Source organism: Anopheles maculipalpis, chromosome 3RL, assembly GCF_943734695.1.
Source record: "Anopheles maculipalpis chromosome 3RL, idAnoMacuDA_375_x, whole genome shotgun sequence".
Taxonomy (NCBI): domain Eukaryota; kingdom Metazoa; phylum Arthropoda; class Insecta; order Diptera; family Culicidae; genus Anopheles; species Anopheles maculipalpis.
Window position 1 is genome coordinate 2,465,071 of NC_064872.1, and position 20,317 is coordinate 2,485,387.

The following is a 20,317-nucleotide window of genomic DNA, read 5'->3' on the forward strand; positions in this document are numbered from 1 at the left end:
TGACGGACTGAAAGTGAATTACACACATCAACAAAACACATTCGATCTATTTGTATTGAAAAGAAAAGGAACACAAAAAATAAAGATAGGAAAACCATTACAAAACATCACACATTAAACACTGAACTCGAGCGGTAAGTGCAGTGGAATGTTTGCACCGCGTACATCGTACCTTACCTTCGCAACAAAACTCGTACTTCGGACGCACAGCCGTACATGCAACTTGAATGTAAATAATGTTTAAAAATAAATCACCATCTTGAGAAGATCACCATTGGTTTGGTGGCGGTGATTGTGAGGCACGTACTGTTTGTTTTAGTTGATATGTGAACGAGAGAGTAAATAATTTGATCGCTTGCTGTACAAACAATTGGAAGGGCTTATCAATCCTTTTCTTTCATATATCATTTGGATAATTCCTCGTATCTCATTTAATTTACTTAATCTCTTTACATTTTAAATCGTTTTCTTTCGAACAGAACTATCCACCAGCTAGCGCAACTCCATTAAATAGTATGGCCTCCAGCCCTTCAAATAGATTCCGCAGCCGAAATATGCCAGCTTGGGTGGTAAGAATAGAATGAAGCGCTAGCTTTCACAGTGTACCACAAATCATTTCTTCTCCATTCGTAACAGACCGAAAGCAGTGATCGTGTTGGTCCACCACCTCCACCACCACCGATCAACAACGATCCAGAGTATGAGGTCATCGATGTGGCGAACCAGCAGCAATATTCCAATGCACCTCCTCCAGTACCACTCAAATCGCCAGGTAGAGCAAAACCATCTTGAAAAACCCTCCTTCCTTATACTAATACAAATATTTTCCTGTCTGCATTTCACTTCACGGCGCCATTTGGTGGAAAACAACAACGTTCTTCCTTTGCCCGAAAAAAAGCAGACATCAAACGACTCACCGTGATGAAGTGCGATCTGTGCGGTTCCGTGGCGCCCGTCGTACGATGCGAACAGTGCGATCAGAATCTGTTCTGTGTTTCCTGTGACGATCGTTACCATCGCCACCCGAAACGCCAAACACATGTCAGAAAGGTAAGGTAGTGTGTTTATCGATGGCAGTCTCTGTAGTCATTTGCTAGTTCGTTTCATTCCGATGAATGCATGCCATTTGTTGCCATTTGAATCTGTTTCGTCCTCATTCCAATGTTCACACTGGACCTCAAACCACGCACTACCGGGAAAGGTTGTGATCTGCGCATCTTCTCACACGAATCCACTCCATCCTTGATCACCCTCGAAAAGCTTTTGACCCATCGTTCGCCTCACTAATTCCGTTCGCCGGTCAACTCTGTGCACTTCCGTACCGTATTTTTCTTCTTCGCAGCCAATTGAACCGCCCGCGGTTGTGTCGCCGGCCCCAAGCATGGTGAAACCGCCGCTGCCACCGAAAGGTGAGGCCGGATCGAGCGGGCCACTGCCGCCGCCGAGAAGGAACAAGCGCCCCGGAAGCTTCCACTTTCCCAGTCCCATGTTTGGCCGCAAGCAGGACCAGCAGGTACGGCGCTGCATACTTTCGTGAGGACGGTTGTTGACTGGCCACACCCCCCACACTGACCCACTTTCCGATAAGAAGAATAGTTGCAAATTTTGGACAAGAAAATGGCTGACGTACTGTGACAAAAATAATTATATAAATTGGCGAAAGAATCAACCTACAAAACAACCTCAAATAACAAAACTAAGTCGTAGACGATCGCTTCACTAAATACTTGTTACAATGAAATCTCGTAAAAAGTTCCTATGAAAAGATATTTATTTTTATTACCGGAACCTAACGCTTTTAGACGATTTTAACTACCACAAAATGTTCAAGAAAAAACAACGAAATCGAAATATACAACTTATCTACGATTGCTTTTTGACAAATTGTGCATGTGTTGTTTTCTTATTGCGTTTTGTATTTTTTCAAGATGGTTTGTCCCGCAGCTTTTGATTAGGTAGTACAAGCTTTAACCAGTACTAGTAGAAGCTAGTTTGAAGTTTTTTGATAATAAAAGCTTCCGAGGAAGAAATACTGCTTGCTGTATAATTTTCTTTTCCTATTTTACATTCCCACCTCCCATCTCTTCCTGAAGACTATACCAACGACGGTTCCACAAGGACAGACGGAGCAGCAGCAGCACCAGCAGAAACCGCCTCAACCGCCGCCGAGTCCAGCTCTCTCGTTGCGAGAAAAAATGAACTCCCTCAAGCGCTTCATTCATCCCTCTAACAGGCCACTACCTGACCCCCCGGAGAATAAAATTCATTGTAAGTGCATCTCTTTACAAGCCACACACTTGAGGCTAACGAATTGCTGATTCTCCAATACTCTTCTTAGCTTCCAACTCATCCCTGGACACCGTCTCGAAACGTTCGCCATCAACTGGCCCCAGCCGGGCCGTTTCAACCACGATGGAAAAGATCCAAAACAATACGGCCGCCACGCTGGATCGTATGACGCTGCTACAGCAACGCTACCGACAGCACCAGGAAGCGATGAAGTCTGACGGAGACCGCAGCAGACGAGCGAGTCTTACATCTAACATGGACCTGCAGGTAACGCATGCAAGCTTTTGGGCGAATGGACACGGGGTCTGAATTTTGGATTTTGTTGTTTTGGGATGGGCAAAACTTAGTTTTTTTTTTGTGTGGTCAGTGTATCTTCATTTGTGTCTGTGTGCTCAAAAATCATCGCTTTCAACGTACGATTTGAAATGCACTATGTGACACGAGTTCCCATTTGTGGAATGCCAAAAATTGTACCAAATTATTGCTTTTACTCATCACTGTGCTTCTCTGTGTAACTGTCCTGGTTCAACTACAGTCATCCGCCACTGAGTCATCAAACAGCTTCCGCAACAAGACATCAGGTGCTTTTCAGCAGCATCAGCAGCAGCAGCAGATACAGCAACCTCATCTACTGCATCAGCCGATACCGTCTTCGCAACAGCTGCACTCACGGTGGCTTAATCCACCGGCACCCAGAATACGATCTGGCAGTGTTGCTTCCGGCATTAATCTACTGTCCGTCCCGGGGACACCGAACGGACCAGGCGCTGGCTATGTTCACGAACTGACGAGCTCACCAGGCAATAGTAATGCACCGTCTGTCTCTCCTATACAGCACTCGGAGTTTGGAGATACAATGCCGACGATGCCCAACGGGAATCGAAGTCTCAGTACGTTCAATTTGCATCAGCCACCACCGCCACAGCCAAACATGTGGGGATTCAATCCATTGCATCAGGTTAGACGATCCTCCTGAAATAAATCCAGACTAGTTGATCTAATCTGTATCTGGATAATCTTTATTACAGGCTCAGTCAATGGCACACTTTAATCCGATGCAGTGGAATCAGATGAATGCCTGGATGGGACGAGGATCACAGAATGGCTCCAACATGAGTCTCAATCTACCACCACCACACGGCTATCCACCGCAGGATCCCTCCGGTTATCCACCGGCGTGGGGTAACGCATGGAATGGCATGTATCCCTACCCGATGGGTATGATGCCAATGATGCCAGGTACGCTCGAACACAAACCCACCCCCGACAACATTTCCACCTCATCTCAACCCTTTTCTACTCCTCCTCCAGGTGTCGCCATGCCACCACCAAGATCCCGAGCCAACTCACGATCGCGTGCCGCTTCACCAGCACTCAGTATCAAGTCGCGCAAATCCACCATGTCCATGCGCAATCTCAACCGTAACAGCTTCATCGACGACCTTACCGATGACGAAGATTCCGACGATGGATTTCACCGCTCGCGAGGACGTGGTGGTGGTGATCGCCGTCGCCGAGAGCGTCTCAATTCAACCAGCAGTATCGATTTCAACGAACCTGAACCACCGGCACAATCCTTTGTGCGTTCGTCAAGTGTAAAACATTCGCGGTTCAACCGGGATCGTCGTCCAGGAGCAGGCTCCTCCGCTCGATCGCTGATCGACTATCCAGTGTCGAGAAAGGTCACAGCTCCGGCCGCTCGCTACGATCGGGAAGAGTTGACAAGGGATCGCTTCGACAAGATGTCTCTTTCATCGCCCCGCAAAGAGCCTTCCGATTCCTTCACAAACGATTCCGATCTTGAGCCGGAGGGTCGACGTGTCGCATCCAATCGATCACGCTCTGGAAACGAAAGTATCAGCTCACCACGCAAAATCAACTCCGATTCGCTGACGAATGATTCCGACGCAGACTTTGAGCGTAGACGGCAAGCGAAACTGAAGGCAGCTCAGAACAATCTTTCCGCTTCGAGACGAATGACGTCCGATTCGCACACGAACGATTCCGAGCCAGATCAGGACCGTCGCCGGCAGCAAAAGAGTAAGGCTTCTCCAGTACCTCCAGTACCAAAGAAACCCATACCAAGCTCTGATTCGGATGGGCGTGAGAAACAACGGCGAAAGAGCGACACCAAGTCCCCGAGTGTGAAGGTGGCCAGTACTGTACCCAAGAAGATTCCCTCCGATTCTCACACACCGGACACGGATGGTTCGGAGCAAAGGAGACGCTTCGCCTCAAAGCAACAGCGCCAGCGCAAAAACTCCAGCACTGAGTTCATCGCCAACGAGTCGGACGAAGAAAAGCCGGCAAAAACGATCGACAAGGAACAGGTTGTAAATGGATTGCTCGAGTTCCGCACCATCTCTCCAACGAAGTCGGACTCTGACGAGCAGCGGCATCTCAAGACGGTTGAGATCAAGAACATCATCAACGACACCCGTTCGGAAGTGGACTATGACCATACGGACATCCCGGAAAATTCACCTCCTCCACCGGCTCCCGTCACACCCGATCGTGAGTGGGAATGTGAGTTCTGCACATACGTCAACGAACCCGGTGTGAAGATATGTGCCATCTGCTGCAAAACGGCTACCATCGGTGTAGTGAGCGGTGTGACCCGTTCCGAGTCCGATCCACACACACAATCACCTCAGCCGGACATTGTTCAGGAGACGCCACAGGTTACGGAGGTGAAACTGCAAATTGTACCACCCCAGAAGCCGACCAACGGTAAGCCACCAGGAGAAACGAAGAAGAAAGGTAGGATTCGTAAAATATCCTTTTGGCCCGGTACTAAAGCGAAGTAATAAAGCAAACCATGTTCCACCCCTTCACTGTAACCCTTAAGCACGGTAATAAGCACGCAAAGCACCCGCATTCACCCGTATGCACCAACTCCATTTATGAGGACTAAATGTCCACACTTGCCAATCCAAACTTCACACCTTCTAATAAACGTGACGTACCTTCCTTTCTGTTAATATACGCGAACACAGTCTTATATATCTTATGTTAAGAACCCTGGCAACCGGTAAACGAAAACTAGGTTCAACCCTTCAAGAATTGCCGTCCATATCATAGTAATAATGATACGTGTTTCTGAGTGCTTTCTTCCGTTCCAATAAGAGTCCAAAAAGATTTTAACCAACCCAACATCAGCACGATCGTTACCCGCGTACTTCTAATCAAAACCCTGAAAACCCGTTTGTAACTTAGTGAGTTATTTATATGTGTTGCATAACCTCAATAAAGGCCGCACTAGTTCTCGTGCAAAATGTACACCTGCATTGAACGATGGGAGGGAATTTTCGAACCCGAAATGTAAAAAGTTTTTGGAGTGGATTCTTTTTTAATCGGAACCGTGTCTTTTCTCGTGTTCTCTCTCGTTCTAGATATTGACGACGAGATGGACACCGAGATGGACCAAGTTGTTGAGGGCGAGGTTGTCAAATCGTTTGGTGAGGGGCTTAAGGAAACGGTTGAGATTCTCCCCGCTGACGAAACTGACCACGTTGAGAAAAGGGTCGTTAAAGCAAAGGTATCCACAGGTTGCGGTCCTTCGCCTCCGAGGGAAATTGTACAGGTTAAACATGTGCAGGCGGAAGAAGAAGAAAGATCTCGTGCCAGAGCATCCATTGGAACGTCACCACCACCACAAGATATGTCCACTCAGGTAAGGAGAAACAAGGCTGGATGGAGACTAATGAGGATTAATCGTTGTCCAGCGGGTCCTTGTCCAAGGAACAAGCCTTTTTTTAAGAACGCTTTATTTAATTGATTCATAATTGATATTAATCTTCATGCCGACTAAGATAAAAAGAACCACACATTAGGTAGCAAACTATACTTTCAATACAATTTTTGTCATACCATCACAACCAGACATATGACTCATTCGAGCAGGTGCGTCACGAAATTGCCACCCACCAGCAATCCATCGATAAACCCGACACCGAACCTTCCCCGGAACCGACCCAAGCAACGTCAGCACTTTACAAACGATCGTATTCGCTTGCCACACCACAACTTCTCCAAGTGGAACGTCCCGCAAGCCGCAACAGCATCTCGAGTGATACGCAGGTACGTCGTTATAAGAATCGACCCTAGACGATTAACTCTCCCAGACGCTCCCGGTGATTATGCATCGAGTGTTCACTATCGCGACACACTTCATTATTTCATCGTTGACAGACGCTGTTGTTGTTGATCGTCTATTTTTGGCCTGTGTCTTGTATTGAGACGCATAAAAGACGCATCAGCCACCGCACCAAACAGCTCATTAACAAGACGCTTCCTTATGGTCTTCCCGTTCGTCACGCCGACTTTTGGCAGTTGCGGCATTAAAATCGTTATGCACAAAAATAGCTCACACGCACGATGCGATGTCACTGACTCTCTCACACGATTCGTTACGACGAGTTTCGTGAGATATGCGGTAATGCTGTGTCTCTAATACACTTCCTTGCTAGTCAGTGGACGTTCGGTAGAGGATAATTTGCGTCTACCATGACGTCGTGATAGATAATAATGCTTGTACGATTTATATGAGCCCCCTAGTATCTCACTACTAGCAACCGATCGTGGATCGATCATTTCCGAAGGGTAAACGTTAGAAATAGACGTACTTCATAGCCAGAACGCGACAGTGTGGTTTTGAGTGTCGGTTGCTATTTAGCTATAATCGGTAAGCGGAGTCACGAAGTGCTTTTAACAATATCCTGCAATCAACGTTCCAAAAAACTACTCATTATAATCATGCAACATGAAACTGATAACCCGCTTCGTGATCATGTTTCAGAGTCTACCACCATCTCCACACGAACTGAGCCCTCAGCCAGGCCTGCAGAGCTCGTCACGGTACCACGCCAACCAAGCATTGAATCAAACGTCCCATCCGACACCTTCATCAGCCCCATCTAATCGCTATGGTCAGCAACAGGATGATAGCCTATCCTATCTGGACCGAGCTATCCATCAGATCATTCAAACGGCCGCCACTCAGACACTCGGAGCTACGGGCCGTCCGGCAGCAGTTCCCGAGGAGAACATGTATCGCACATTTAACGATCTTCGTCACATAGATTCGAAGACACCTGCAAAGATTACCACACTGTCTGTTGGTGGTGCACAAGTGCAACCGAAACAACCAACGGTGAAAATGGTTCTCCGCTTCCTGTTGAAGATGCTACGCTGGAGAAAATACTGACTCAAGCTTTTTTTGGTTCGTAATTTTTCTAGCAATCAGCAGCTATGGACGATCATCGGAATCCCGAAGATGCAGTGCCTCTGCTGGCGAGAGAGCAGTCAAAAGAGATGCAGAACAAAGAGGAACCTTCCGAGATGACACTACTTTTGCGGGTATGTCTGAAACAGGCTCCAATTTTTGCCATTTGCGTATTTACTAATGCCTCAACTCAACCCCACTCAGGAAGCAGAACGCTATCAATTTACGGCCGAAGAATTGCAGGCCGCTATGAATCACTGTGGTGAGAAGCATCCGGTACAGTGGCTACGAAGCAATTGGAACAAACTGATCGAAACCGTACAAACGTTAGCCACCAAGTATGGGCATGAAAAGCGGGAAAATACCATCGGCACCATTTCGACCGTGGAAGCACGGGAAGCACTGAAAATGCATAAAGGCAACATCTGGCGTGCGATCACCGAATGCATTGAGCAACGGCAGCGCAAATATCGCGAAATCGCCTCGAAAGGAAACTTCACCCGGGAGGATATTGTCACCAGCCTGACGGCGCACCACGGTAACCTTGAGCTGGCGCTCGTTGAGCTAAGCAAAACGCAGCTGAAACCGTTTCTGATGCGCATCTGGGGACCACCGAGCGGGGCCGACAACGATAGTGGCAACTTGCTGCTACACCAAGCGCTCCAAGAGGATCGCACCGGAATCAGTAAGAAACGATCGCACTGATCGCGGCTTGTAGCGTGGAGGGTAGTAGTGTGTGGTCCAGTGGTATTAATGCTAGTTTTCTCTTTCCCTTTTCCTGTGTTTTTTTTACTTGCATTGCGACACACTGCCAAACAACGGATGGAAATCCTGTAACAATGCTGTGTTTCTATGTGTGTTTGTCTTGCGTACATGTATCACCCCTGCCCTGGTTGAACATCCTCGTGACTCCTTTAACGTGTTTGTGATAATACGAAATCCTTCCCTGAATCTGGATGGGTGGATCTTATCGAATCTAGGCAGTGAAATTCAACAGTTCATCAGTGCTCATGTCGAACAAGAGCTGCTTGGCATAGGTTCAATGGCAGATAATGCCGAACATGCGCCGGAGCCTGAGTTACAATCAGAGAAAGAGGACATAGAACCAGAATTACAAGAGCTAACGGAACACGACATCACAGCAACTGCAACGTCACCACCACCACCGGAAGAAGATCAGCACGAAGAGGTATGTGAAGAACGAACGACATCTGCTTCCAATACGGAAATACTAAAGGACATCGAGGCACTGATCACGCAAATGGAAAGGAAGCAACAATCCACCAACGGGTCTGTCCTCCGCAACATACAGCAACTGCTCAGTCAGCTGGTAGACGCTGAACCCAACTCGCGGTCTCCATCTGCAACCTCAATACGATCGCAGGCAAGTGATCAGCGTATCATGAGCAAAAGTCCCATTCCCGTACGTGCGAACAGTAAGCCAACTCCACTCCAAACACCCGATCCCGATCGATCCATCGAGGACGATGTACGTGACTTTGTACAGGAAAACATACAGGACATCCTGCCGACCCTGGTCCAACAGGTACGGCAGGAGCTAGACGCGGTAAAAGTTAATCTACGGACGAAACCGAAATCATTGGAAGACGACATACGAGAAACGTTGATGCGGGCAGAGTACACTGAGAACGATTACAGTAACATTCATTACTTTCCATTCGATAAAACCAGCGACTCGCCGATCGTTTTCCCCGAGCGTCAGCAAACGGCAAAGGTTACCCAGCAGTCAGCTGCTCCAGATGAAATGGATGAGTATGCCAATATTCAGAAATTTCTTGAACGTGCGATAAGGAACGAAAAAACGACTACCGTCTTTGATCAGATGAAGCGAAGCAGCTATCTGATCGATAGCAGTTCCGATGAAGCACGGCAAACGGCGGAGTCTACGGATTATTACGATATGGTCTTGATCAATGAGAAGTTGATGAACCTGTTCACTGAAGCTCCTTCGAAGGAGCTTCAACCAGTGCAACCGATCGAGATAGTGACGAAGCATCAAGCTTCGTTAGCTATTAATGAAGTGGAACCAGTTGTTCAGCAAGCACTCCAAGAATTGACGCCACCAGTAGAAGCAGTGGCTGAGAAGAAGGGAGTGAAGAAACGACGAGGATCTCGCATTCCTGTCAACAAGAATAATTATCTCTACCGACGCCCTGTCAAGAGTTCCTCCGAGAGTGACTTTGAAGTACTACTGGCGACCAGCTCCAAACCAAATCAGTCCTCTGTGGTAGCAATAGATCACGTGGCGGAATTGCGGCACGTGGTAGATAACATTGAGCGTATCGAGCAAGCTATTGAAGTAGGAGATGAAGCTGAAGAAGAAGATTCTCAGAATGATTTTGAGTTCGTCGATGAGCCCATCTACATTAATCTGCCTCCTCAGCGAGATTCTCCTGTAGAGGATAATGTGGGTGAACCACAACAGAACGGAATTGAAGAACTGGGAAACGAAGAGTCTGTTGGGCTAACAGAATCTATTGCTCTGATTGATCCTATCAAAGAAGAGCCTACGCAACAAGTAATGAAGGATCCTCTACTAGAGAATTCGAATATTGTTGAAGAAGCTCCTCAGCAAACTATCAAAACTGATGCCATTGTGGCTAGCGAGCCTAGTGTCGAAGAACTTAAACCAAAAGATTTTGCACCTGTTGTGCCAAGTGCGGCTGTGGAACCTCCTCTTCAACAGGTTGAACCTACTACTGATGCTGTTATTCAGCCAGTTGTAGAAACACCAGTTCAGATTGAATCTCAAATTCTTCCATTGAGTAGTTTGAGTATAAATGAGGTCCAGCTAAACGAACCAGAACCCCTACGAGAAACCCAACCAAATGTTGAAACTACAATTTCAGATGTAAGGGAATCTATTCTGCCAGATCAACCACAAAATTCGTATAATCATGAATTTCCCACTTCAGTAGAAGAGACTCCAGCTAATCCGACTACAGAAACAGGGCCAATAGCTACAGCTTCTGATCTAATTTCAAACGATTCTGTCCTAGATACAACGCCCACCGCACAGGAAGATACTCAAGAAGAAGACGTAATTAGGCATAGTTCTAAGCTGGCAAATAATCTATCTGAGCTAGTTCTAGACACCAAGCGGCTCATACAACAAATGAAAGATGAGATCAATTCTGACATAGCAACATTCAATGAAGATGACGCAGCGTATGAAGAAGAGTATTACGAAGACGAGTACGAAGACGAATGGGAAGGCGAGGAGGAAGAAGAAGAAGAGTGGGATTCCAACGAGGAGTACGATGTGGACGAAAATGGTGATTTCTACGAGTACGAAGATGATGACGACGATGGATCGGTAATGTTCTCCGAAATGACCATCATCGATTCGGCCAACGGGAAGTCGAGAAGTGTCCAACAGCCACCGCATGAAGTGATCCCAGTTCAAGCACCACCACAGATGATACTTCCCATGATCAACATGGCGATCGTAAGAGAAAACGAACGAAACAGTGCATCGGAGGTGAGTGATCTTCCACTGGACAGTGATTTCAACGATGCTATGAGCGTGATCGAACAATCAGTAGGTGAGCTGCGAAGCATGCTACACCTAACCGAGCAAGCACTTGGTCCACTCGAACTTGCCTCTCCACTGCATCATGCTTCCAGCGTGGAAACGCTTCAGAACAGCTCGGAACAGAGTGAGATAAGTGAGATAACGCTTGTGCCTGAGATCCACAGTATAACGGCGGGAGAAGAATCAAGCGATCGGACACTCGTTGCGGACGAGAACCTACCGATGACAATGAAGGATGTGCAAACGTTGATGAACGCTAAAGCAGTTATTGGAGGGTTTATAAAAACTGTGCAGCAAATAGAACAATCAGGCGAAGAACGTGCGATGCAGGAACAGGCGTCTTTGCCAGAGGAACCAATGGTAATATACGATTCGGTGAAGACATCCTCCACGGAGACTACGGATAATAAACCGCCTTCCGTTATTGAGAGGAATGCTATGAATGGAACGATGACGATTATTGAGGAACCATTCGGGACAAAGGATGAAACACAGGTGGAAGCTAATGATGAGAGTGCAGGTTTTCCTAGTGCAGGTTCTCATCATCGAATAGAACCTGCAGGAAATAATACTATTAATCCTCAAATCACTCAAGCAGTTGAAGGTTTGGCAAGCAGTCTACCATTGCCGATCGTTACTGAAGCTACAGTAAAACCTCTTCAACCACCAGATTTATTTGAAGCTGCTAAGATGGAACAAATTTTAGTAAATCCATCGACGTCTTCTATGCTCTCTTTAGCAGGACATCCAACAACAAACATTATAAATGCTCAAGATCATTCGCTTGAGCCTGCCTCCGAAACTGTGCCTGATCTTCAGGTCGAAACCGGAAGTACACCAGCAGAAAGTTTGAATCCAAATGAACCACCCAATGAAACCCAAAATATTGTTTCGATTGAAAATGCAGCACCAGAGTATGTGAATGTAAACGCCTTAGATGCTAACGGTTCTAGTACAGCTATTCCCGAATATGCCACAGTATTCAAAGCAGGATCTAAACTTCAAGTTATTGAGCCTTCTGTGGAAGAAATTGATACTTCAAATAAGAATTTAAACAATCAAGAAGCAACCACAAATGGAGAGAGTACTCTTGGCCCAGCTGCAGAAGCCTCAGAAGCACCTGAGAATATTCCTAATGAACTACAAATCACATCAGTAGTTAGCCCTGTTTCTATGCTGCCAAACAAAGAAGAATCAAGTGTTGATGATAGTAAACCACCCGCAGTAGTTGATACTTCTTCAGCAAGTCCCCAGGGATCGCAAGTAGAGGAGGAAACTTCTGTAGCTGATGCTCTGGACCGTACTGTTAGTAACTCGCAAGCTGAGAACACTATCAGTCCAGATGCTGAGGATCCTGTAAAATCATCAAAAACTATCGCATCAACGACAGACGATCATCATACCGAGTCATCGCCTTCAAATCTCGCACCAATTTCTACTGCTAGTATAACTGAGCAGCCTTCACTAGAGCCAAACACGAGCCATTTGCTCAACGGACATGCACCGGACAATCGTACCCAATCGCGTGCCTCTTCCGAAGAGCCTTCATCCAGCTTCGTTGAAATACAGTCATCACAGGTCATTGTTCACTCACCACAGACCGAAACTCTACCACCACCTGAAGCACCACCCCGTACCACAAACATCTACCAAAATGTGGACATTCATCCTCCTGCTTCTACTACCACTCCCGCTACTACCACCATCTCCACCCCCAAGGCTCCACCCACCCGTTCAAAATCAAAAGCCCCCAAACTAACCGTTAAAGTTGCATCCGCCGCTACTTCGCAGTCGGAGGATGGTGCCTCCCCGACAACACCACCAACTCCCACTGGCCAGAAGGCTAACGCCAAAGCTTCCAAAACTAAATCCGAAAGTAAGAAGAAATCCACCACCACCGCAAGCGCCTCATCCCCTACGGCCGATTCTACCGGCCGTCGGCCATCGGTGACGCGCAAGAAATCGATCGGCGGTGGCGTGTTTGGTCCAGTGCAAACCAACACGGTCAAGAACATGCAAAAAGAGTTCCTTAATAAAGCGAAGGAATCACCCAAACCGAGCACATCCAAGGTTACGCCCAAACCGGCCAAACTCGTACAGCCAAAGGTGTTTACCGCACGCTCGTCCGCTACACCGCCGGCTTCCACGAGCAAAGCTGCAACGCCGGCCTCCGAGGAGGCTAGTACGTCCTCGGCTAGGTCCACCCCCGGGCCAAGCGAACCAATGCCGGGTAGTTCGCGCGATACGACGTACATGTGCGAAAAGATGCTGAAGAAGAAGTATCGCGAAACGTGCTTTAGCGATGAGTACCAAACGACCGACGATGAGGACGAAAGTCGGATGACGATCACGGAAAGCGAGCGCACCATTATCAAGAGCCTGGTGAAACCGTACGAACCGAACAGTGAACCGCCAGAAGTAAGTTGCGTGCGTGCGTGCGTGTGTGCTTGTAGGAACCATTCCTAGTCCTTTCGCCACATAGGTAGAAACTCTTCTGTCTCGCTTTTGGAAAAGAGGGAGTTCGGGAAAAGTCATCATCACTCACTCCAACTATTGGAAACGTGCTGAAGAACCAGTTCCTATAAAATTTAATCAAAAGTTCATGTAGACTCTCTTAATACCTCAGGTTGTCTCTACCTTGCAATTCTCGTTCTTCCTTTCCGCAGGTCCAAGCGCAGCAGCTGCTAGAGGATGGTTTAGTTCAAACTCAGGCCCAAGCAGAGCTTGCCGTGCAGCTGATTGAGCTTCGATACGCCCGCGATAATGCAATCTGGGCCGCCACACAGTCTCACACGATCGATGAAGCGCGTGATCTTCTGCAAAAGGAATGTGAGCTTTGTCTCGGCTTGTTCCCGATGAACGAGATCGTGTCGATGCTTAAATGTACTCACACTTGTTGTCTGGAGTGTGCGAAGGAGTACTTCACGCAGGAGATCACCAACCGATCGATCACCAACTGTAACTGTCCTTACTGTAAGGAACCAGATCTGAATGGACCGGACGTTACGGAGGACGACGTGCTGGAATACTTCTCCAATTTGGACATTCTGCTGAAGAACATAGTTGACGTAGAGGTTCACGATCTATTCCAGCGCAAAATCCGTGATCGTACGCTAACGAAAGATCCCAACTTTAAGTGGTGCGTTCATTGCTCAAGTGGGTTCTTCGCTCGGCCCAAACAACGACGTCTGGTGTGTCCGGACTGTGGTTCAATCACCTGTGCCTCGTGTCGGAAACCGGTAAGGAATTGGAACTTCCAGCATTATTTTGATTTTGTGGGAGAATTAATTGGAGCGACTCTCTTCGTTGACAGTGGGAATCTCAGCACGAAGGACTTACGTGCGATAAATTTGCCGAATGGAAGGAGGCAAACGATCCGGAACTCCAAGCGGAAGGTGTCCAGCGTCATCTGCAGACGCACGGTATTAGCTGCCCCAACTGTAAGTTCCGCTACTCACTAGCCCGTGGTGGTTGTATGCACTTTACCTGCACGCAATGCAAGTTTGAGTTCTGCTACGGATGCAACAAACCGTTCATGATGGGCGCAAAGTGTAGCGTATCACCGTACTGTGCCAAGCTGGGTTTGCATGCCCATCACCCGAGAAACTGTCTGTTCTATCTGCGCGACAAGGAACCTCGGGATCTTCAAAACTTACTGTTGGTAAGGATACAGTTTAAGTGTTCGATAATGCCCGAGGAACTCATCGCAAACTTCTATCACTCTTTTTCAGATGAACAACGTATCGTTTGACACTGAACCATCGGAGCAAATGAAACAGGAGCTGACGAATGGAGAAGGTGCCATCATGAAGTGTCCCATTCCACTGCAAAAGGAAACACCAGCCGGTCTGATGGATATGATCTGCAGTGCAGACGTTCCCGAAAATCATGCCGGATTGTGCAGGTAACTTTGGGAGGACATCTGTTTGCTTCCTCAAATGAGGGCAAACGCTACTTTTTTGAGCATTTCAGTTATTCCTGTGAAGCGACTCGGTATTTTGGGGTAATTGATGACTTCTTAGTGACATCAAAAGCGTAAATCTTATTAAATCGCGATACCATGCCGATCAAGCACCAAACAAATGACCGGAAATTAAACAGTCTCGACGTCTCCCAAGACCAGTACTAATACATTCCTTCCGCCTCACTTTTCATCCTTGACCACCTCACGGTACCTCCACTCTTCTAGAGCGCATTACATTGAGTATCTTAGCTTCCTGGTGACGCACAATAGCATCGATCCGATCAACATCCTCAATGCGGACGATCTCGAGTCGATTGTGCGACGTGCTAACAAGCGTATGCCTCCGCGCCCGTATGGCATGGTGGATGGCATCTATCGCGAATACTTGCTGCAGGTGAGAACGGGGACCTCCGAGCATGATGTCCACTAAGCGTTGCGTTTTTTTTTTCTTTTTTCTATCTGCTTCTTCCAGAACCCATTACGTTGAATATTTGGTCGGTACGGTATCGAAAGCGCAGATCGATCCGCTACCGATACTGGATCTAACCGATTGTGTCCAAGAGTTGCGCCGGCGCGGCATACCACTCCCGGAACGGGGTCCCTGGGACACCGATGAAATTTATCGGGAAATGTGCCAGAAGGTGAGCGCGAGAGAGGATGCTTCATGCTAGAACGCTTTTTCGAGTAAAAAAAGGGGAAATTCCCCGGTCTGTGTGGTTGGGAATGCGTTCGTCGAGACACTTACGCACAACGCAATCACCACAACCGGGACCTACCCATTTGCGCTTGTAGCTCTCTTTTTATGTGACTTTCATGAGAAACTGGACCCCACTGGACACATACGGTAGCGGATTCTGACTGCACTGACTGCCATTTCAATGGACGATACCATGTTACAAGCCGAATGAAAATATTTTATGTAAATGTTTGTAATGTACAAATGCACCGTTTTGCACCTTTACACTAACTTTTGTAGCGATAGTAATAATGTCACTAACCAGGGTGGATTTAGAGATCGTGACACTAATTCTTACTAATGCTTTTTAATCGACTCCCAAAAGAGTTGTTGAGTTGTTAGAGATGGATCTAGAACTTCTGAGGCTCTAAGCGGAAATGATGTTGGGACACTATCATGAAGGACCCTGTAATTCAACATCCTGTGGCCAGGGAGCAAACACGAACTGAAGGCCTTTGCAGGAGTGGATTTCGGGGCCCTTCACTATGGGCTTCAGCTCGAGGCCGCTTAGAGGAAGATCCGCCTCTTTTGACACTCACTGGAAATCGATTTTCTGTGATGACTAGCAACTCATTCTAGCGAATGAGTTGGATTAGGCTGGAGTCACGATACTTGGTCGTACGATTGTTTCAAATTTCTTCATCTCTTTCATACTTTCATCTGTCAAATTGTAAAATTTGAAATGATCATATGATCAAAAATCTTACGACTGAGCAATGACCCAACCCTAACTAATTACTTCTTTCATAAGTATACCAACAAAACAATATCAGAGATTATCTCTTTAAATAGCTCTAAACGCAGTCTGTTTCTTATTTTCCATTTTCCACAGCTCGTTAAAGAGAAAATTCCTCTCGACAATTAGCAGAGTTGTCGTCCGAATCAGGAGGATCCAGCTGATCCAATGGAAAAGATACTTCTACTTAATAATTAAATAGGAATTCAACATGGATTCTAGGGGACTGATCCTAGAGCTGTCCTTTCACCATTCAACGGGATTTGCTTAGGTTAAGAAATATGTATCCAATAAATCTATCTAGATATTCTCTTTGTACAACCTTTTATTGCTACATCTGCTCCTAGCTTCTGCTATACCGTAATTTCCCTACTGGTTGGTTAGCTTTTGGCTTTGCTTTGCCTTTATTGTTCGCTTCACCAGATAAGGAATTTTTGAGATATTGCTGTATCAACTTGAAGTCCGCAGGTGTGTGTCGATTGTTAGCGCTAGAAGGAGTATTGGCCGGAGTGGTCCTGACACCCTTAACTGATTTGTTATTCTGGTTGTTGCTTAGCGGGGTTGATGGCATCTTCAAGCCGGCTTTTTCAATCTTTTCGTCTGATTTTTTCATCGGGTTGTTGTTGGACGGCATTGATGGTATTTTCAATCCAGCTTTTTCAATCTTTTTATCCAATTTCTTGGTCTGATTGTCGGACAGTTTTGTTGGTATCTTCAAGCCGGCCTTTTCAATTTTATCTCGCTTCCTTTTCCGCTGCTTTTCCTTAAGCCATTGATTGTAGATCTCCTTAAATTCAGCACCTTCTTCAGAATCTGCTACCGCTGAAGTAGAAGCTTTAGGTGTGGGCCATTTCACTTTTGGATCCAGCGGGATTCGTGTTTTGTACGAACAAATTTGACACGTGTATTTCTGATGTAGAACGATGTCACATTATGATATGAAAACATTTCTAGATGAAAGATTGATTAGTTCAACACTTACCGCAACACGGCCCGTTCGCGTTTTCAGATATTTAACCAACGATTGTTGCTGTTTGGTGAGTTTGTCTTTGCATTGGAGTTTTTCTATCTGCATTCGGCTGCGCTTACAACCCGGTACAACCTCCACGTTAAAGAAACCATCCGTCCACGGTATGTGACACTTTCGGCACATTTTATTATGTTCGTCTGTATCTATTGTCTCCCAATCACCGAGCGATTTTCTCCTAAAAATGAAGCAAGGTTAGAGGCAAAGTTCCATTAGCGGAGAACACACCGGTTAGCGGTGTACTTACAGCAACTCTAGCTTGAGGATAGCATGAAACTTATTCTCTACGGGCAATTGCTGCCCAAATCTCCATAATCGTTTGTCCATGTTGCACAGCACAAAAATACACAAAAAAGAAGCACGAGTAATTTTTGAACACACAATTCTATCGGGCCGCACAAGAGAGAGAACACGCGAAACCCGCGAGGAATTGTAAACAATAACAAACCAGCTGTTTGACAGTGTGTCTGCCGCAAGCTGACAGCATTTTAACTAACAGATATTTGAAATTTGAAATTTGCTACTCTTTATATATGAATTATAATTTAATTTGTTTATTTTCGATTTAAATTTTATTTACATTTTAAAGCACAATTTAATAAGCATTTAATCTTAAATTAAATTCTCCCGACTTGTTAAACTGACAGCACTCCGAGTGACATTTCGCCCGGTGTCAAAATTCTTGCCAGAGACAGATTTTCACGCAGATTTTTTGCTTTTGTCGCCTTCCACTCGTTCGTTCTGTGCGCCGCGAAAAATAAGGACCGTGGTGTAGCTTTTCCCTTCCCAGAGCAGTGAAATTCCGTGTGGTTTGCCAGGGCTCAGAAGCTATCACGCCCGGATAACTATCGTTTCGCGATAGCAAGATGTCGTTTATCGCACGAAATGTGGCCAGAACGTTGGCACAGGTGGGTAGCACGGCAAAATGCGACCTCTTCCGTACGTATCGGGGTCGTTTAAATTTGTGTTGATCAATGTTTATGTAACACCCGTGTTTCGGGACGGCGACGAGAGGACGGTTCTAATGGCTTTTCGCTTTTTAATGTTTCGCAGGCGTCATGCCGTGGCATTCATTCCACGGCCGTAGCTCAAAACCCGGTAAGTATTGCAGAGGGACTTCCTATGCCAGTAATTGTGTGTTTGTAATTCCTTTGTGTATCCACCTTTTCCAGCGTCAGGGAAAGAGTGAAGGTCGCATCACTTGTACGCTGATTCCCGGCGATGGTGTTGGTCCCGAGCTGGTGTACTCGGTGCAGGAAGTGTTCAAGGCCGCCGACGTGCCGGTTGACTTTGAGACATTCTTCCTGTCCGAGGTGAACCCAACGCTGAGCGCACCGCTGGAGGATGTCGTACGGTCGATCAACAAGAACAAGGTGTGCCTGAAGGGAATCCTGGCAACGCCGGATTTCAGCCGTACCGGTGAGCTGGAAACGCTCAACATGAAGCTACGTAACGAGCTCGATTTGTACGCGAACGTCGTGCACGTGGTGAGCCTGGAAGGTGTCCATACGCGCCACAAGGGCATCGATGCGGTCGTCATTCGCGAGCAAACGGAGGGTGAATATTCCGCTCTGGAGCACGAAGCGGTACCTGGGGTAATTGAGTGTTTGAAGGTTATTACCGCCCAAAAGTCGGCCCGAATTGCCAAGTTCGCATTCGACTATGCGACCAAGCACAACCGCAAGAAGGTCACGTGCGTGCACAAGGCCAACATCATGAAGCTGGGTGATGGATTGTTCATGAGGAAGTGTGAGCAGGTAAGGATGGTCAAACTGAATGAAGATTGCGGGAGAGTAATCCGAATTTCATTTTAGATCGGAAAACTGTATCCCAGAATTCAGTTCGAAAAGATGATCGTTGACAACACGACGATGCAGCTGGTCAGTAACCCGAATCAGTTCGACGTGATGGTGGCCCCGAATCTGTACGGTAACATTATCGATAATATCGCATCCGGACTGGTTGGTGGTGCAGGTGTTGTTGCAGGTGCTTCGTATTCCGCCGAGCATGCCGTCTTTGAACCGGTAAGTTGGAACTGCTTTCGAAGAATAATGCTATAACCGCTAATCAAATTCACGAATTTCATTACCTAAGGGTGCACGACACACGTTCGCCGAGGGTGTTGGTAAGAACATTGCCAACCCAACGGCAATGCTGCTCTGCTCGTCCAAGATGTTGCGCCACGTCAACTTGCTGCCATACAGCCAAATGATTTTCCAGGCAGTCCAGAACGTACTGCGCGCCGGTAAGGTCCGCACCAAGGATCTCGGTGGTCAAAATACGACCAACGAATTTACCCAGGCTGTCATTCACAATCTGCGATAAGTAATGGACGCAAGATAGTGGAGCCAGAACGAATTTGACCTACTAAAACTCTTCTCACAATCCTGCGGAAATACGATAGAAAGTACTTGCAATCCGTCTTTCTTTTCATCCCAAATCTAACTTATTTTGTTTCTGGATACTTTAAACCGCCCACGGTCTATTTCGAAATGAATGCAAGGTTGTACCTTTTTTAGTGGAAATCTGTTTGTAAAACAACGGTTTAGTAGCCCTATTTATTGAACCCCCTCTACCAAAGCACCAGAGAAAAAATCAAGACACGCTCGTTGATCGCCGTCGATCACAGTCAGTCAGTGTAGGAATGCCATCAGAATGCTCGGATAATCCCGAGAGAGAGTATTAACAAAGTTTAAAGACAGTCGACAAAGACGAAACGGTCTCCCACTAGCAAAAATCGACGAGTCATCGAATAAAATAATAACCACCGTTGGTTGGTAAAGCA

General features: G+C 46.7%; 3 protein-coding genes across 3 annotated transcripts; 2 read left to right on the plus strand and 1 right to left on the minus strand.

Annotated features, from left to right (window-relative positions):
• Positions 1 to 479: 479 nt before the first annotated feature.
• On the plus strand, positions 480 to 16,667 carry LOC126565759 (E3 ubiquitin-protein ligase lubel). The gene is made up of 20 exons (XM_050222966.1): positions 480 to 569; positions 637 to 772; positions 902 to 1,050; positions 1,343 to 1,513; positions 2,094 to 2,268; positions 2,339 to 2,556; positions 2,825 to 3,247; positions 3,318 to 3,528; positions 3,601 to 5,049; positions 5,682 to 5,962; positions 6,172 to 6,369; positions 7,088 to 7,450; positions 7,528 to 7,647; positions 7,718 to 8,198; positions 8,494 to 13,487; positions 13,736 to 14,308; positions 14,383 to 14,730; positions 14,801 to 14,973; positions 15,506 to 15,674; positions 16,602 to 16,667. Exons 1-20 carry the CDS (start codon positions 516 to 518, stop codon positions 16,632 to 16,634), a joined length of 10,719 nt encoding a protein of 3,572 aa, XP_050078923.1. The 5' UTR covers positions 480 to 515; the 3' UTR covers positions 16,635 to 16,667.
• A 181-nt stretch (positions 16,668 to 16,848) lies between these two features.
• On the minus strand, positions 16,849 to 17,859 carry LOC126565356 (uncharacterized). Its single transcript, XM_050222530.1, has 4 exons — positions 17,780 to 17,859; positions 17,488 to 17,710; positions 17,204 to 17,415; positions 16,849 to 17,056 (listed from the first exon to the last, which is right to left on the minus strand). The coding sequence occupies exons 1-4, from the start codon at positions 17,857 to 17,859 to the stop codon at positions 16,849 to 16,851; spliced, it is 723 nt and encodes a 240-aa protein (XP_050078487.1).
• A 497-nt stretch (positions 17,860 to 18,356) lies between these two features.
• Positions 18,357 to 19,857, plus strand: LOC126564881 (isocitrate dehydrogenase [NAD] subunit beta, mitochondrial). Its single transcript, XM_050222003.1, has 5 exons — positions 18,357 to 18,440; positions 18,586 to 18,630; positions 18,705 to 19,289; positions 19,347 to 19,556; positions 19,627 to 19,857. Exons 1-5 carry the CDS (start codon positions 18,399 to 18,401, stop codon positions 19,855 to 19,857), a joined length of 1,113 nt encoding a protein of 370 aa, XP_050077960.1. The 5' UTR covers positions 18,357 to 18,398.
• Positions 19,858 to 20,317: the final 460 nt, after the last annotated feature.

Bases quoted from the DNA above. Each gene is read 5' to 3' on its own strand.
- LOC126565759 (XM_050222966.1), top strand. From the start codon at position 516: ATGGCCTCCAGCCCTTCAAATAGATTCCGCAGCCGAAATATGCCAGCT. The intron at 5,963-6,171 runs GTAAGGAGAAAC...CATCACAACCAG, and splicing joins CACAAGATATGTCCACTCAG to ACATATGACTCATTCGAGCA. The intron at 14,309-14,382 runs GTAAGGAATTGG...CTTCGTTGACAG, and splicing joins GTGCCTCGTGTCGGAAACCG to TGGGAATCTCAGCACGAAGG.
- LOC126565356 (XM_050222530.1), bottom strand. From the start codon at position 17,859: ATGGACAAACGATTATGGAGATTTGGGCAGCAATTGCCCGTAGAGAAT. The intron at 17,711-17,779 runs GTAAGTACACCG...CTTCATTTTTAG, and splicing joins ATCCTCAAGCTAGAGTTGCT to GAGAAAATCGCTCGGTGATT. The intron at 17,057-17,203 runs GTCCGACAATCA...AACCCCGCTAAG, and splicing joins TTGAAGATACCAACAAAACT to CAACAACCAGAATAACAAAT.
- LOC126564881 (XM_050222003.1), top strand. From the start codon at position 18,399: ATGTCGTTTATCGCACGAAATGTGGCCAGAACGTTGGCACAG. The intron at 18,441-18,585 runs GTGGGTAGCACG...AATGTTTCGCAG, and splicing joins TGGCCAGAACGTTGGCACAG to GCGTCATGCCGTGGCATTCA. The intron at 19,290-19,346 runs GTAAGGATGGTC...ATTTCATTTTAG, and splicing joins TCATGAGGAAGTGTGAGCAG to ATCGGAAAACTGTATCCCAG.